The 17,748-nt window shown below is 42.3% G+C and overlaps 1 protein-coding gene across 1 annotated transcript in view; it reads left to right on the top strand.

The window, feature by feature from the left end:
* The window catches only part of MBD5 (methyl-CpG binding domain protein 5), a 46,178-nt gene that overhangs the window by 7,619 nt on the left and 20,811 nt on the right, over window positions 1-17,748 (top strand). Inside the window, exons 2-5 of the mRNA XM_088529153.1 lie at window positions 5,807-6,486; window positions 9,569-9,671; window positions 10,572-10,752; window positions 13,852-15,990. Of these exons, the coding sequence (XP_088385279.1) occupies window positions 6,374-6,486; window positions 9,569-9,671; window positions 10,572-10,752; window positions 13,852-15,990 (2,536 nt within the window). The 5' untranslated portion in view covers window positions 5,807-6,373. The remainder of the gene's footprint in view (window positions 1-5,806; window positions 6,487-9,568; window positions 9,672-10,571; window positions 10,753-13,851; window positions 15,991-17,748) is intronic.

Genomic DNA, 17,748 nt, shown 5'->3' with positions numbered 1-17,748 from the left:
GTGCTGGAAGAGCTTTATGGCCCTGCCGTGTCCTCGTACGGACCCTATGAAGTGGCTGTTCTGTGTAATGAGTCCTTACAGAGCGGAGAGGCCTGGGATTGCAGAGGACCTCACTTTGTTTCCTGCCATCTTTTCTGATTGCCTGGTAACTCAGCATCTGCTTTTGTGCAGGCCCTGCCGTGCACAGCTCTATGCACACGCGTGCGTACGCAGAGGAAATCACCCCTTCCCTAAGGGAGGAAATGCTTTTTCCATCCTTTTTACTGGAAATGAAGACTTCAGTTGCTCCCAGCTCAGGGAGTCACGCAGGTGGATGTGTTAAAAGGCGGTCACATGTGGAGAAGGGTTGGGGTTTTGAGTCTTCCTTGGCTTTACACCAAGCTTGTGAAGAGGGTCACTGTCCTTGCCAGTTGAGCCGCTGCCTTGGAGAGCTCTAGTGACCCCTCACGGAGTCTCCCAAGTCAGGGATCAGAGCTCCACGGCCGGGGCTTTCTGTGCTGCAAGTGTTGGTAGGAACGGTTGCAATTTCTAATTAATTAAGAGCATTCTTATCCAACATCGCCTCGCAGAAGAGATTCACATTGCGCAGTCTCAGTGACCAGCCAGAATCTATGACAATAAATCACTGCTCTTCCATCAGAATCTTTTCCCTGGCCCTCAGTGGTACAGCCAAAAACTGTTGTGTTGAGGCAGGTTCTGGGGTAGCAGTGACTGCTCTGGTCATCTCGGCCGGCAGCGTGAGGAAGCAGGGGCTGCAGGAGGTGTCCTTGCAGTGAGGAACGGTGCCTGAGCTGGCCCTGTGTGGGGACTACCCGTCAAGAGCATTGCAGATATGGGCAGGGCTGGGCCAGATGGCCTTGGGGCATGAAACCGGTCACTGCTCATGAGTGAACTCATCCAAAAAGGTCTCATTTTGTAGAGTGGTTAAATTGGTGCCTTCCAATCCTGAAAAGTTCAACACCGTCAAAAGCAGTTTAAGGTAAGGCCACACAAGCCCTGCTGCAGTATCAAACAGTGCTGTCATTTGTACATTTGAAAATAGTTCCCTACCAGGGGTACCTGGACTGCTGTAAGCTGCTTCTGCATGAAAAGCAATTTAAATGTACCATTTTAATTAAATCATTCAATATAGATCAATTTTATGATTGTTGCAGTGTGTTTTTAATTCTGCTGATTTATGAGTAAGATGAAGATGTCTTTCTCAAAACAAAGACCAGGCTGTATCATATATACAACTATGTTTCAGTACTAGAATCCAATGCAACAAAATATTCATTAGGTACGTTTGTTTATTTAACCACTCACATAAAAATAGCACTCCATAAATTGTTCAGTACCAATCTAATTGGTGAAGAGAACACTTCTTCTCAAAATGGAAAAGCATCCCCTAAAAGTGATGGAACATGCCTTTGTTTCTCATTAGATGATATAAGAGAGCCCTAACTAACTACTTTGATAGAATTAAATAGATTAGTAATTAGCAAGTTTGAAAATACTGGTCTTTAACAAGGTAAAAAAATGTGTTAGTTCTAAAGCCCCAAGACCATGACTTAAAGGCAGTCGTATTTCCAAATGCCAGATATGAACTAGTATCAGAAAAACACAGAATTTTCTTTTAACAGTAGCTTAAGGGGATGGTTTTTTAACTTTGATTAAGTAGAGATTATAAGTATTTCTGTGATAGAAAGTAAAGCTTGCAATTGAGTTAGGTATTTGAAATTATAAGCAGAATGTTTTGTGAATGAGTGTTTGCAAAACTTTGTAACCAAAATCTTTGGTCAGCCCTTCAAGAAACGCTGAGTTTTGTACATCAGAGAGGCAAGGTTTTGTCAAGCCCTCTAAGCAGCTTTTCTCTGTAATGCAGAGAATTGCTAAACGCACTCGAAAGTTCATTCTTCAGAAGTTACCAAGCATATTTTCAATATTAGAATGCCAACACATGCCATACTGAGTTCCCATCCACTGCTATGGAAGCAAATGTTACCTGGATATCACTGTGATAGATGGAAGTCCAGATATGGTCATCTATCCCATGATAGCTGTAAATCCAGACTATTGTTATCTAAGTTTATTTTTACTTTATGACAAGTTTTCTATTTCACCACTTAACTAAAAATTGATAAAGTGAACATTAACCAATGCCAAGCCAAGCATTCAAAGAGGCTTTGAAAGTGGAGTATTTTAAAAAGTGAGGCATTAAAAATTGAAAACAAACTTTCAGCATATGAAAACTAGAGAGAACGTTTCATGGGAGGAAGGTTATTTGCCGGTGGAAGTAGGGGAAAAACAATTTGGTTTGTTCTCTCATAAAATATTTTTAAACATAGTATAATGGAAGTGGAGTGCAAAACAAATCTAAAAGGCATGCCTTGGCACTTGGGAAAAAAGGAGGAATCGTTTTGGATGTGGATAGTTGTGTTACTCGTGGTGAGATAACATGAGCTGTCTGGAGTTATGATGAGATTACAGAGAAGAGGTATTTATTACAGGGGTTGATGAAAATCAGACCTTTGGCTTGAATCCAGTGTGCAGAATGCTTTGGATCTGGGCCAAAATCCAAATACTTTCTTAACCAATAAAAATACTTTGGCTGGAATACTTTGATAGGGAAGGGGCAGAGGTGCATCGGAAGGGGAGGAGGCCGATGCTGGCCTGGTGAGAAACACTCAGGGTTGGTGCTGATCCCTCCTGCTCAGTTTGCCAAACTCCCCTCACTTCCTTAAGCATTTTCATATGAACACGTAGAGCCGTGACCAGTGGCACACTGATGGGCTGTGCACTCTCCAAGAAGCTTCCATGGAGCCTCAGCCTTCTTTTTCCTGTAGTTTATTGCACACCGGCACGTTGGCACATCCTCACAGGGCCCAACTTACACGAGGGCTCTAAATTAGCAGATAGAAGGTCTAAATTGGTTACTGAGAAGAGTGTTGTTTGCAGTTTTCTGCTGAGGTGGGGTGTGTTGTTTGATGTGGTTTTGTACCTTGGAAAAAATGGATAATCACATGGCTTTTTACATCACTGAAATCCTTCTATGACTTTATGGCTGTTCAGCCTCTAGTAGCTCTTGAGAAGAAGTCCTATAAATAATAAACTTTGCCAAAAAGCATAGGACTGGAACAGCCGTTTTATTCCAAGTCACCGTACCGAGTGAAAATCTTTAAGTATTTGCCACAGAAGAGGAAGTTAGGTGAATTCTTATGCTTCTTGACATACTATTTCAAGATATGTGCAGCACAGCGATGGTTTATCGGACTAGACGATGATAAGCATCATGATAGTGATAGATTGCAGCATTAGCTGATACATGGCATTGTAGAACCAGTAAAAATATAAGGTTACTTAAGTGTCTTTTGTTACTTGCACAAAAAAAATATTAATGGCTATTATTTGCTCGTAATGGATCTGGTGTAATTGCCCTAAGTAGCAACAAGTAAGGCTGAGTCAAGAAATGAACCTTTGCTGTAGTATTTGCTTCCAGTATTTTAAATACGTCTTTTCTGAGTCTAATTTTACTATATTACAGAATATAAATTTTCATTAAAAATAGCAGGGAAATAATTATTTTAGTCTTACATGGAACCTGTAATAAAAATACCAATGCACTTTTCTGCAGTAATAATGAAAGTTATGGATAAATTCTGTTTTGTATTCGATGAAACCTTGTCCGTTACCCTCCTCATCAGGATAAAACCCACCTAGGGACCAAGACCAAACTTTGCTAAGCTGAAAGCCTCCCCTCCGAGTCCAGGGCTCGAGAGTGTTGTGCTCTTGCCAGGAGCTTCCCAAATCCCATTTCTATTTGCCAGATCCCAAGATTAAGAGATACATTGTTTGTGTATGAGCGATGGCAAGGTGTTTCCTGTGACATTAGCTCTAATCTGCTTTAGTTTGTCCTCATTCACCTTCCCGCTGTCAGCAACCAGGATCTGCAGCAGGAGAGGAACAGGTAGGAGGCCTTGGAGGCTGCCTGGAGAAGCCGCAGGTGATGCCCCCAGAAAGCTCTTTTCTCTCTTACCAATAACCTGTGCTTGGCAGGTGAAGCAGCAAATAGGTCACAAATTATGCCCTGCTTCCTTAAACACGTGTCTGGCCTGCAGGTCTGAACTTGTGCAATTTCGTAGCATTTTGATTCCACCTCCTGGACAGAGATGCACAGTTTAGTAATATATTTTCTTCCATTTTCCATTTAGTAATATAAAGTATGTTCTCTTAAATAAATAGATAAATAAACACAGGGCATTCTAGTATGTTGGGAAGTGGAGTTGTTCCGAGGCGGTGGCTGCAAGCAAGAGGCACTGCGTGCACTGGGCAAGGTGGGAGTTACATGTGTGCAACTCCAAAGAAATAATTGCAGTCGTTCCAACCTCCATGTCTCAATCAAGCTCTTATCTGTGCAGACCTCTAGCCGTGAATTTTCCTCATCCTCTCCTCAGTTTTGGCCAGCCAAGGGTTACATCCTATTGGAATGCTCCAGAGTATAGGAGCAGATCTCTGCAAGCTGCAGCAGTCTTTGGGAAAGAATCATGGGGTTTATTCTGCAGATCTCTGCATCTTAGTCAAACTCATGCATCCAACCTCTTCTTTCCAGTCCACAGCACTTTGTAAATATTACATCTGCTTTTTCTTTTTCTCCCTCTCTCTTTATGTAACATTTTGAACTCTATATTTATAAGCAGCACATGCAAAAAGCGTGTGCTGCGTAAGGGCACTTAAGGGAGTCGTTTTCGAGGACTGTGTTTGTGTCTCTGGAGTCTTCTCGAGTGGTCTCGAAGGAGCTGCTGCTATTGTTGCATGTAGCCCTCCTGTTGTTGATACTGTCATAGAAATGTTTTAAAATCCTCAGGCTTTCTATCTCAGAAAAGTTTTTTCTTGCAAGAATCCGCCACGTCTGTAGCAACAGTTGCTGTATTGAAAAATGTTAGCAGGGGGAATGATAAGGCAGAATTGGCATGCAGTTCCAAATAAAACATATAATAGAGTCTTTACAACAGAGTTAGAGTTTTAGGATTATTGTTTTATAGTTCTATAACCTACTTGCTAGAATTGTGTATTGCACGTTTGTCTCACCTCAATAAAAAGCTTCCAATTTTGAGAGTTAATTCTTGCCTGGTTTACTTATAAAACTTCTTTTGGAGGGGATAACAGTTCATGTAATTCTGACCTTCTTTAAAGAAGACTTGCTTATACAAGAACATCATAAAAGTGTGTTACTTCTGTCATTTCAGTTGTTTCATAGCCATTCTGACATCTATGCAGAAGAAAATGAAGTTTCTGATATTAAATTTAGATTAAGAAATCCACTGATGCTTTTTCCTTTTTATTGTACAGCTTTTTTAAAACTGATTTTTGTAATCTAGTTTAAATGCAAAATTTTTTTTTCCGTTCTTACGGATATTATCAACCCTAAAAGCAACTTCCTTCACATTCATTTAGTTTTATAAACTGTTTATAAAGGACATTTACTGAGCAAGTCACTCAGTGATAATTTTGGATAGAAGCATTTGTGACGCTGTTCATTTAAAAGATGTATCCCCAGTTCATCCAAGCTATAAGTTAGCTATTTAATAACCACAGTCGCAGTCCACATACAAACACAATATGCTAGTGAGATTGTATTTACCCTAACCCTTATTTTACAGTTTTGTTGTTGGTTAAGATTTCAATTCTAAACTCTTGATGTATTTGATATCTTGATGTAAACGGATGCAGATGTTATTTCTGTTATTTGTACATTTTCATGAGTTACAGAACTGCGCTAAAAGGCATAAAAAATGGCTCATGTGTTTTCTATATCTGTGTTTTTCAGACTGTTTTATTGGAGCTGGGGAGTCATGAAAGAATCTCAAGAAGAGAACTTGGATAATGAATGGAAGATAAAAAGAAAACAAAAAGAATGTGGCATATAAAGGGTATAATACCTGGAGGTATTAGATCTGACTCATATTTATAAAAATGAGACGAGCTTTCACAAAATACAAGTTATCTTAGACAGTCATCAAGCTTGGAGCCATGCTGTTGAACTAGAAATTCTCCTTTTCCCCATTCTCCTTTCTGACAGGTAACAAAGGATTGGTGAATTACCATTTTCCCAAGTTGGAAGCACTAATTTTTATCTATATAGTCCATCCTTATGAATATATAAGGAGCTAAACATTGCATATTTAATGTGGATTGTAATGGGAAACTGACTCGTTAACAAAAATGGCCACTTTTAAGGACTTGGTTTCAAACTGAGCTGGAGCCTCTCAATGCACTTTGTACAATTTGGGGAAAGGTACTGAATGGCCTTCTTTGGGAGGCCATGATGACATGTAGTAAAAGGATATCATCTTACTGTTGATATCTTTGAAGACTCATAAACAGAAACAGAAAAATGAATGGAGGAAAGGAGTGTGACGGAGGGGACACGGATGGAGGGCCACCAGCAGTGCAAGTTCCAGTTGGGTGGCAGCGACGGGTAGACCAAAGTGGAGTGCTCTATATCAGGTAAGGTTATGTAAAGTGCTTGCTGGTTTGTGTTCACTGTAGTTTCGCCAGACTGTGTGATAAATCAGTGACTCAACTCATTTTTTCCTCAAAAACTTCAGGGGCTTCTTGTTCTGGAAGCGCTAGACCAGTTTTTCCACTGGTTTTGGTGGAGCCCGCTTAAGTCAGTGAAGTTGCGCCTTTCACACGCCCATAACATCTGTTCTGCCTTTCCAAATCTAATATTGCCAAGCCTTGAAAATTTGATACCCTTGCTGTACGTTTTGCTTTAGGCATGAATAGTTCTTTATTATTATTGTCATGTGGATTTTAAAGTTGAGCAGTAGCAAATTTAACCTTACTTATTATTTTTATTATTCAAACCGTTTACAGTGAAACTAGCCAGAGAATTAAGTTATATGTTGCAGGTGAGGTGATGAGAAAGGTATGCTGTCTCCATCATACTCCCAGATGCAAAAACATTGCCTTTCCCTGGCATTAGCATGGGATTTTCATTAGACCCTTTGCTGGTCAAGTTCAAATCAGTGACCAGGCATCAAAACAACTTTTAGCGGTTCGGACAGAGTTGGACTTTATTTTTCTCTCAGCAGCCAGTCTTCAGCTTAGTTCATGCAGTGTCATGTAACTTTAATCTGCCATTCCTGAAGTCTTTTCTGGGTTTATATTCCACAGGTACATTATGCTGTTGCATTTTTCATGCTTTGTTTTGAAAGGAAATTAAGTAGTGTAACTGTTTAGTAGCCCTGGAAATCATCAGTTTTGAAATGTTCTGCAGAGTTTCCGAGTTCAGCATCACTGATGTTCTCCAGTACGATTTACCTGGATGGGTTTCCCCACGTTTCAGTGTAGAAAAACAGGCACACAAGACTGTAACCTCTCACTGAAGTTGTTTTATTTGTTTACTCTGTTAGCTTACTGGGGTTTTCTTTGTTCATCCTGAAACAGTAGCAAATAAATTGAAATGACTATTAAACGAGTGTTTTTAGACAAACAACTACTACAAATCAATGTTGCTGGGGAAAAAAAAAATAAAGTAACTGTTAACAAAATACAGATATATCAGATTTACATCATCAATATTGAATAATTACCAATCTATTATTTGCTTAGTCTTATCTCAATATTCTGTGGTTAAAATAACCCCCTCTTCCCAATATTTTATGTATTACCGATACAGAATTCTTTAATGAGTCAAAGCATACTCCAGCTTCACACCAAACTACCATAAGAAATCAAATGCATTCCAGGATTTCTTGTTATATTCTCAATTAACAGAATCAAACAAAGTCCGTGTCAGCGATATGCATGTCAAAGATAAATCACTTTTCCCATGTACTTCTCATTACAGCTATAATTCACTGGGCCTCTGCCTTAGTTGAAAATCAATGAGAAAGAAGGAGTTGGGTTTTTTTCTATCACCCCTATATCCAGGCATCAGGACTTGTATTTGTTACCTTTATGCAGTTAGTTATCCTACTTAATTTTTCTTATAAACGAGTCCATGTTGGTACCACGGGTTGGGCAGTCACTTCTTGGTGGCTTTTTTCTGTGTGTGGCCTTCGTTCAGGAGCACTTTTGAAATGCTCCTGCCCTCAATTCCCCCGTGCAGGCTGCTGTTTTCAGTCGCACTCAGGCCCCAGTTGCCTTTTCCATCTTGCAGTTGGTGCCCGACGTTCCTGGGCTGATCCTGTCTTCTGGAGAACTCATCCCTTTGGACGCGGGGGGCACTGCGATAATACATATATAATATATAATAAGCTCGATTCCACAAGAGCTTAGGTCTTGCTGCCAAGCAGATCTTTGAACAACACAAAATGGCAATTTATTTAATCCCCCTGGCCGAGGGGCTTCATTTTAGGGCAGAAGTTTGGCTTTCTAGCCTGGCAATCACTTTTTCCTTCATATCTGTGCCGTGTATTTTTGGATTGCTGTTTTATCTTGCTTATCTTCAGACCTTTCACTGTTAGGCGTTTTCAACCCAAGTAATTCTCTCTAAAATAGCTATTCCAGGCCAGGCTTGGCAAATAAATTACTTAATTAAACTGTTAGCATAACTTGAAATGTCATTTGCAGATGTTGCTATATATATAACTTAGACTTGTCACGCAGAAGTAGTTGTTTATACATTTGGGTTGAAATATGAAAGTTGGTCATAGTTTGCTATTTTGACATCTGTTTTTTTTGTCATTCGAAATACTCCACTTGCATCAGTTTTGTTAAAATTAGGGCTACTATTTACAGCTGCCATTAGGAGCCAGGGTTTTGGCCAGTCCTCACTAATTATTTTATGCTTTCACCAATAAACAGCTTAGATGGCTAAGTAATAAAGAGCAATCTGGGAGCTAGAGCTTTGTGACATGAGAACTTTTTTCATCTTATGAATTAGTGATTTTGCTGTAGCAGAATTTCCAGTGTCCTATTTTTGGATATGGAGATAATGATTTTCTGATGGGAGTTAGAGAAATCCATATACGCTTTATGAGAAATGCACTGGACTGGCTTCATGGGGTGGCATTTCTCACTTCCAGCAAGAGATTGGAAATTTTAGCCGAACAAAACCAAATTATTTACACACCTGACAGCCGGGGCCGCAGCAGGGCATTACTGTTGCCTGTGTCCCATGTTGGATTTTCGTGTTTGTTGAGACACACTCCTGTGAGGTTTTCTCCTTAAATTTCATCCTGGTGCCCACCCGGCCTCCGGGAGCTCCGTTGGGATTGCGCTGGCTGCTGCGCTCCGTAGGAGGAGGACAGGGAACGCGATCCCGGTGCTGCTAGGGATTCCTGCACGGCTCTAACGTCAATGATAAATATCCATAAATATCCATAAACTCGGCTATTCTTTTTTCTATGCATGCCAAGTTTGTTCCTCTGTAGTCGGGTCTACCTTGAAAATGGGATTTCTTTTTTTATGCTGTTTTTAAAGTATCTTCTTAGGTCTCACCTAAAAGCAGAAAATACTGTGGAATGATATGAAATCGTAGCTGTATATTTTTCACATTCTCTGTGAGAGCTATTAAAAGAGTAGGCAGAAGTCATTACCCATCAAATTGCTTTTATTTATCATTTCTCTTCCTTTCCAGTCCCAGTGGGTCTTTATTATCGTGCTTGGAGCAGGTGAAGACTTACTTGCTGACTGATGGGACATGCAAGTGTGGCCTGGAATGTCCTCTGGTTCTTCCCAAGGTACAGAAAAGCCCTCTTTTGTATCCCTCATTATCCTCCCTACCCGCTCCATCAGCTGGGGGCAGTGCTGGAATGTAATCCCTGCTCACATCGGGTATGTGTGAGGTGAGATCATGGGTAGGCGCCCAACAAATTGGCATTTTCTTAAATATTTAAGTAGAAAAAGTTATTCATCAGCAGAATAAAGACAAATGGGGAAAAGGGAGACCAGTAAAATGAGTCTCCCTCCCCATCTTATTCATGGGGGTCTGATTTGGTTCTTGATGTGTTCGAACGCTTCCCTGTCAAGTTAGAAACCTCCCATTAACAGCGTGTGTTAATGAGTGAAAACTGGAAAGAGCAGCAGCCTTGGGCAGCAGCTTCAGCAGAGCTGCCGGGGAGGCTCCCTCACAGGAAGGGAGACCCAGCAGCTGCAGTTCGGGTGGTTTGATACCATATTGTAAAACTAAACACAAAAGGTGCTCCATATATAAAAATATAACAGAGGTATATTATTTCCAATAACTGAGACGAATCACTGCAACATGCTAAAACACACAATTTTACATCTACACACACATTTTAAAATTTCCTTCTTAATGATAAAATGTTCTCACTTACCCATAACTCCCCTTTCCTCTCTTTATCACCTTTGCAGTCTTCAAACTGCAGGATGTTAGCGTTCAGCATCACTAAATGACAATTTACTTGTCTCTGTTTACTTATTATAAATACATTCAATTTTTATTTACAGTTTCAAAGCATACTATCAAGATATCTCCTGTTCAATGCAAGATGCATCAGATAGATCTGAAGAATAGAGACAAATTTAATTTTATGTAAAATTTCTGGTTCAGGTATATTCTGTCAGTTTATTGCCTATAAAATAATTATTTTAAATGCTGGAATTTTTACTCCCAGGTATTTAATTTTGATCCTGGAGCTGCTGTGAAACAGAGAACTGCTGAAGATGTTAAAGCAGATGAAGATGTCACCAAACTATGCATACATAAAAGGAAGATTATTGCTGTGGCTACACTTCATAAGAGCATGGAAGCACCACATCCTTCACTGGTTCTAACTAGTCCTGGTGGTGGAACAAGTAAGTAAAATCATGCAGAATCATAGAATTGCCTAATTTCTAAAAATTATGAAGTGCTGTACAAAAACACCCCCAAAAGTCGTGTATCTATACTGCAGTAGTAAACATATTCAGGAAAAAAATAGTAATTAGAGATGTGGATAGTTAGAAAATGGGCCTAAAAACCAGGTCATCCCAGACTAAGAGCGTGATTTTCTTGGAATAGATAGCAGATTGTTCCAAACAAAGGAAAAACATTCACTCTCATCTTTTGGAACTGTGGTAATATCTCTGATATTCTGTCACATGGGAAATTAGAGGAGCTGGGTAGAGTGATTATAAAGGGATTATAATACAGCTAAGGACCAGGCTAAGTGGGAAATGGTATTGCAGGCAGAATATACAGGTAGAGAAGATCTCCACTGTAATTTTTCAAAGATTATTTTTTCAGACCAACCTGGATTCGTATTTAATGATTCTTACCAACACAAAAAAGAAATGATTTGTTGATGGATGAAGCTGACAGTATTATCAAAACAAGAGAAACTCATAGGATGTCAAAAAAAAAAAAAAACAGGCAGGCAGTCACTGAGAACTGGAGGGCAAGAAAGGCAGAGCAACAAACCTATTAATTGTAAGGTTATTCACCTGGGGACGAATAGCAAAAGCTCTTACCTGTGAGTTATTGAGAAAGAGGACAACGTGGATATGCTGGCTGGTCCAGGATGCCTCTGAGCAGTACCAGATGGCAGCGTGGCACAGATCGGTGTGATACTAAAGCAGCACAGTACAAATGTTGTCATACAGCAGCTTCCCGAGCTCTTGTTCTCACTAGCAGCACTCAGGAAAGAGGCACTCGAGCTGGTGCAACAGGGGTTAGTGGAATAGCTAGGGAAGTGTAAAACCTGTTTCATGAAAAAAGTGATCTAAAAGGGCTCGCTTGGCTCGTTTAGCCCGGTAAAATGAGGGCTGAAAGGAGATACAATTGCTGTCAATAACCACATTAGGGGAACCAGCACCAGAAAATAGAGCTACTTTAAATAAAGGACAGAATTTGCATTAAAAAAAATGAGATTTGCATAGAAATTTTAATTAAAAACTAAGTAATTTTTATGGATTGCAAGAAAAACTTTTGAGGTAGTCTTCCTAATCTGAGTAGTTAGGATAGGGGAGATAGTGAAGATACTTTTAAGCTCAGTAAGTTTATGATTATATGCTATGACCTACATGTTCTCAGAAATGGCCCCTGATATTCTGAAAGAACTTTTGCAGCTCTATATTGTAAAAATACTAGCAGGCTAATTGCTAACCACTGGCAACATGACTTGGAAATGGAAAATTTAAACATGATAAAACCCAGTAGATTTCAGTTACGTAGCCAGTGCTAAGATGCATGTGCTGTTCATGGTACTGGCGTAGTGTTGCATATCAGATTGTTATTTGTGGTTTTAAAGCTAATTTTTGCTTCTGTACTAAACAGTACCTTTTCCCAAATTACTATGCATTTTCCATAGCATTTTTATTGTTCTTTATTAGTAGTTCTTAAATTACATTCCTTATTAAAAAGAACTAGAAAATAAAAGGGGAAAGCCAGTTAAATAAAGACAGAAGTCCAGTTTATTTGGTCTTACCTTCTGTGGACAAGCATTTTGTGCACTAAATGAAAAGGACAATTTCCTAATAAAGCTCCTCGATAAATGCAGGAATGCCTTCATGTTTAAGCACACTTTTTTGCCACTTTGTCTGAGCTCAGCATTCAAGGTGAGGCTTCTCGTGCATATTTCATTTTGCACCTCAGTCCTGAGCTCTCCCCGCTGGACGAGGCTTGGGTTATATTTTGGGAAAGGTCTTAAGTTTGTTTCTGTCCTGATGTAGCTGGCTGATCAAATAGGATGAAGGGAGAATTGTCGGTGCCATCTGTCTCCTAGGCCAGACTGAAGGAAAGGGGGGACTGGAGCTCCAGTGCGTCAGGAATTTAAAGGCACCTCTGAATTCATTTGAACATGCAATCTTTAGCTCATTACTCAAATTTAGCTTTGCATATTCGCAGGCTGCGTGCCAAGAATGCATTCATTTTTTCCCTTACTAAGCTCCCACTGAAATCTGAATTACAAATTCCCCGAGCAGCAAAACTGGCAGAAAGTCCACCAGCCTTGAAGCTGCTCGTGAGGGTATCCTTAGAGTAAAATACTGAAAGAATAAGTTTTAGAAAACAAAAGCAGTGTTAGTGGACTGAGTGACTTTGTACATGTAGGCCTGTCTGATCTCAAAACCAGAATTTACAGCAAGTTTTTCATGATAGAGAACAGTATTCACATGTGCACAAATGTAAATATCCCCAAGGCTTTTATGCTGAAAACAAACAGCAAAATCGCTTCTTAAATGGAATAACCTGATCCCAAACAAACACTGTGGCAGAAGCTGCAGGAAAAGCCATGATGCAGAGGAGCATTAAGGATGTTACATAAGGCCCCTCTCCAGAAAGCAGTTAGCAAGAGCAGATCAACGCCGAGCCGCGTCCCGCCTTGCACCTGGGCCTCAGCGCCTGGCTCCATCCTCATCCCGGCGTTTGGGGCAGGATCCTGCTCTCTCCACACGGGAGGAAGAGCCAGTGTGGCCCTTATTTCCTCCCATACTCAATAGATGGTGCCAGAGACTCCTTTTCCCCGTGCTAGGGACAACCCGCTCCTGCCGCCAGCTCATCCGGCTGGTGTGAGGGGACATGGGGACACCCGGGACTCGGGAGCAGAGCGTGGAGATGGTCCTCAGAGGGAAGAGAAAAGAAAAATGGGGAGAGGGAAGCCCTTCTAGGAATTTGTGTTTGGGAAGGACTGTGCTAAAATAACTTTGTATGGGTAGTAGTGTGCTTGAAACATACGGCGCTCAAGATTTAAAGCAGTTTGTTCATGTTCACACAGGGTTTATATGGGATATGGAGTTAACACATAGGCAACTGCACTGTGTACTGTGGGAGCGTGCACCATGATTTGGGTATTACTTCTGGTTAGAAGTTTAGTTAAAAGGCTTTCTGGCTTTCCCAGTTATTTTCATGCACAGTAGTTTTGCACTGGACTGTGATTTCAGATTTCTAATTGGTTACTTTTGTGATTTTAATAACAGGTGCGACTCCAGTAGTTCCTACTCGAGCAGCAACTCCAAGATCGATGAGGAATAAATCGCATGAAGGAATTACAAATTCTGTGATGCCAGAATGTAAGACTCCTTTCAAGTTGATGATAGGGGCATCTAATGCCATGGGTAGGCTTTACGTGCAAGAAATGGCTGGAAGCCAGCAACAAGAACTTCATTCTGTCTATCCGAGGCAGAGATTGGGTAGTAATGAACTGGGACAGAAGTCTCCATATCGTGGCAGTCATGGTGGGATGCCCAGTCCAGCATCATCAGGATCACAGATATATGGAGATGGCTCCATCTCTCCTAGGACTGACCCACTTGGAAGCCCTGACGTTTTCACAAGGAGCAATCCCAGTTTTCACGGAGCACCCAACTCCAGTCCTATTCACATGAACAGGACACCTTTATCTCCACCATCAGTAATGCTACATGGTTCTCCCATACAGTCATCCTGTGCAATGGCTGGACGGACTAATATACCTCTTTCCCCAACCCTGACCACAAAAAGCCCGGTAATGAAAAAGCCCATGTGTAGTTTTTCAGCCGGTATGGAAGTCCCACGAGCAATGTTTCACCACAAACCGCCCCAGGGCCCACCCCCGCCTCCCCCTCCGCCTTCGTGTGCTCTTCAGAAAAAGCCATTGGCATCAGAGAAGGATCCGCTTGGCATCCTGGACCCCATTCCTAGCAAACCGCTGAATCAGAATCCCGTGATCATGAACCCAGCGCCCTTCCATGCGAACGCCCACTCTCAGGTACCCGTGATGAATGTAAGCATGCCCCCCGCCGTCGTCCCCCTGCCGAGCAACCTTCCTTTGCCAACCGTAAAGCCCGGGCACATGAACCACGGGAGTCACGTTCAACGAGTTCAGCATTCGGCTTCAACTTCCCTCTCTCCTTCCCCAGTGACGTCCCCCGTTCACATGATGGGGTCCGGGCTTGGGAGGATCGAGGCTTCTCCCCAAAGATCACGTTCTTCTTCCACGTCTTCGGATCATGGGAATTTCCTGCTGCCTCCGGTGGGACCACAGTCATCCTGCAGTGGTATTAAAGTTCCCCCGAGGTCCCCACGGTCAACGATAGGGTCACCCAGGCCATCTATGCCATCCAGCCCTTCCACCAAGCACGATGGACTCAATCAATACAAGGACATCCCTAACCCATTAATTGCTGGAATGAGTAATGTATTAAACCCTCCAAACAATGCAGTGTTTCCCGCTGCATCGGCTGGAAGCGGTTCCTTGAAGAGTCAGCCGGGTTTGCTGGGAATGCCTTTAAATCAGATCTTGAACCAGCACAACGCTGCCTCTTTTCCAGCAAGTAGTTTACTCTCAGCAGCAGCCAAAGCACAGCTAGCAAATCAAAATAAACTTGCTGGTAACAACAATAACAGCAGTAGCAATTCTGGACCTGTTGCCAGCGGTGGCAACAACGAAGGACACAGCACTTTAAATACCATGTTCCCTCCTGCTGCCAACGTGCTCCTACCAACAAGCGAAGGGCAGAGTGGCCGAGCAGCACTGAGAGACAAACTGATGTCTCAGCAAAAAGACGCTCTGAGAAAAAGAAAGCAGCCGACCACCACGGTGTTGAGCTTGCTGAGACAGTCTCAGCTGGACAGTTCTGGAGTCTCCAAGGCTGGATCCGATTCGATAAGGAAGCAAAGTCAAAGCTCATTTCCCATCAGTTCGATGTCCCAGTTACTGCAGTCCATGAGCTGTCAGAGCTCCCACATGAGCAGCAATAGTACCACCACGTGTGGGAGCTCCAGCACTGTTTTGCCTTGCTCGGGCGCCCAGATGCATTTTGCAGACGCCGCCGTGAACCCGGGCGCCCTCCCGAACGCCCTGGCCGCGGGGCTGCCCTTGCGCGGGGACGGCGGGCACTGCCAGGGCGCCAGCACCAACTTCATCCACGGGGCCAGCCCGGGCTCGGCCCCGCACCTGGCCGGCCTCATCACGCAGATGCAGGCGGGCGGCAGCTGCGGGATGCTCAGCCAGGCAGGAGCCGCCTTAGGAAACTCCCTGCATCCGAACCCACCTCCGCCAAGAATCCCGGCCTCCTCCGCGCCGCTGATCCCAAACAGCCTCGTTAGCAGCTGTAATCAAAGCAGTCCTGAAGCAGGTACGTTTCCTTTTAGAGGGATACCCGTGTGCTTGACTGTGTGGAAATATATTTTGACTGTTTTTAAGTGGATTCCTCCTGCTTATCTGCTTTTGAAAGCTGAACTCACAAATATAAAAAGTACTCGCACTTCGTGCTGATATCCGCATACTCAGAAATAAAACCGATAAGAAAAAACAGTGGTAGACTAAAATCTATGTCCCTTTCCCTGTACAAAAACATCCTGGCCTCTTCCCCATGCCCACTCCTTGCTTCTCTTAACTCCACACGCTCCTCACAAATAAAATTCATGTGCGTTTGTACACACCTAGGCCTCACATTTCTTCAAACACCTGCCCAAATCGATCATTTTTGCTGCCTGTCCTGCTACTTCAACTAGTTAGGGTCCATTCCCAGCCAGCTATGTGTTCTCTACCACTGGTGTGAGGTAGCCGGTGCTGAGATTAGATGATCAGAGCAAATAATTAGGGGGACAAAAACTTGCAAAATAACTTTGCTTGGGGCTGGGGGCCGGGGAGAATGTTGAGCCTGTGTTTGCCTTGGTTGTGATAATTTTACTACGTTGGCAATTAGCTGGTTGAATAAACTGTGCATTTGGTTGGAAGAGCGTCGTGAGCTTTCCTGGTTTATTCATCACCGAGGCTCCCAGAGGAAGCAGGTTTGCAGCGCTCGCTCCTCGTGCTGTTAAACATAGAAGGGAGACATCGCAGAAAGGTGGATTTCATTTAGCTCCTGCTGCCTGAGCAAAGGACGTGTTTTTGTATGGTGATACTGCATTAATTCCGTAAGCAGAAAAAAAAAAAGGCCCATTTTTTATTTCAGGCCCGCAGCTCAGTTAACTTTCCACGTATTTGTTGGATACAATCACAGTCAGGGGCACCAGGGCAAGGGGACCTGCGGGGCGGCCCGGAAAGAGCCTGACCCTCTTCCAGGGCTGCCTCCAAATACAGAACCCACTTGCATAGACAAACAAAATCATTTCTCTAAAATGATACCGGCCACAGTTTCTAATGGCTTTTAGTGGTTTCTCTGCATTTTGGTAAAAAAGGCCTTTTTTTTTTTTCCTGTAGATATTTTGGTGGTTTATATCACAAGCAGGCAGCTATTAACCCTTTCATAGTGGTTCCATCTTTCCGGGCTGACAAAAAAAGAGTATTTCAAGATTTCAAGATCCCTGCAGGAAATAGAGACTGGACCTGATGCACAAAATTTGTGTATTATTTATGAATTATCAATAAAACATTACTTAAGGGTCATGAAATGGGCTTCCAAGGACAGAGAATCCAAACACGGGTTCTTCCTGGTGCTGCTCGTTCCTGCGCCAGCCCCGCAGCTCGGGATAACCCCGTGCACGGGGGGTTACTGAGAATCACCACAATTAGCTGGTTATTGCCTGGGCTTTTAATTATGCTTTAACAACAAGAACCCTGCTTTGTTATTCTAGCTTGTGTTGCCTTCGTTTGCAGATAGTATCTTTAGTTTCCAGGTAATTTTCTGTATGAGTGTGATAGAATTAGAAATGAAATACATGTTGAAATAAAGTTTTCATGTTTATGTGGTAGCGGCTTTCTGGGATGTTCCTAGTTTCAGCACTTGAACACCAGTTGCATTTCTGTTAACTTTTTATTTTTTTATTAACTTTCCAGCTGTCAGGTCTACCACATTTGTGTTGCAAATGCTCTTTAGTAACAGCTGCCTGAAAGGAGGAAGTGGCAGCAAATCTATATGGATTATTTAGGGCTCTTTGTTTGCAAAGAG

Source organism: Tinamus guttatus, unplaced genomic scaffold (genome assembly GCF_059628265.1).
Source record: "Tinamus guttatus ecotype Peru unplaced genomic scaffold, ASM5962826v1 Tinamus_guttatus_pri_ptg000325l, whole genome shotgun sequence".
Taxonomy (NCBI): Eukaryota; Metazoa; Chordata; class Aves; order Tinamiformes; family Tinamidae; genus Tinamus; species Tinamus guttatus.
Note: the sequence above shows the minus strand (reverse complement) of the source record. Positions and strands in the feature narration are given on the sequence as shown.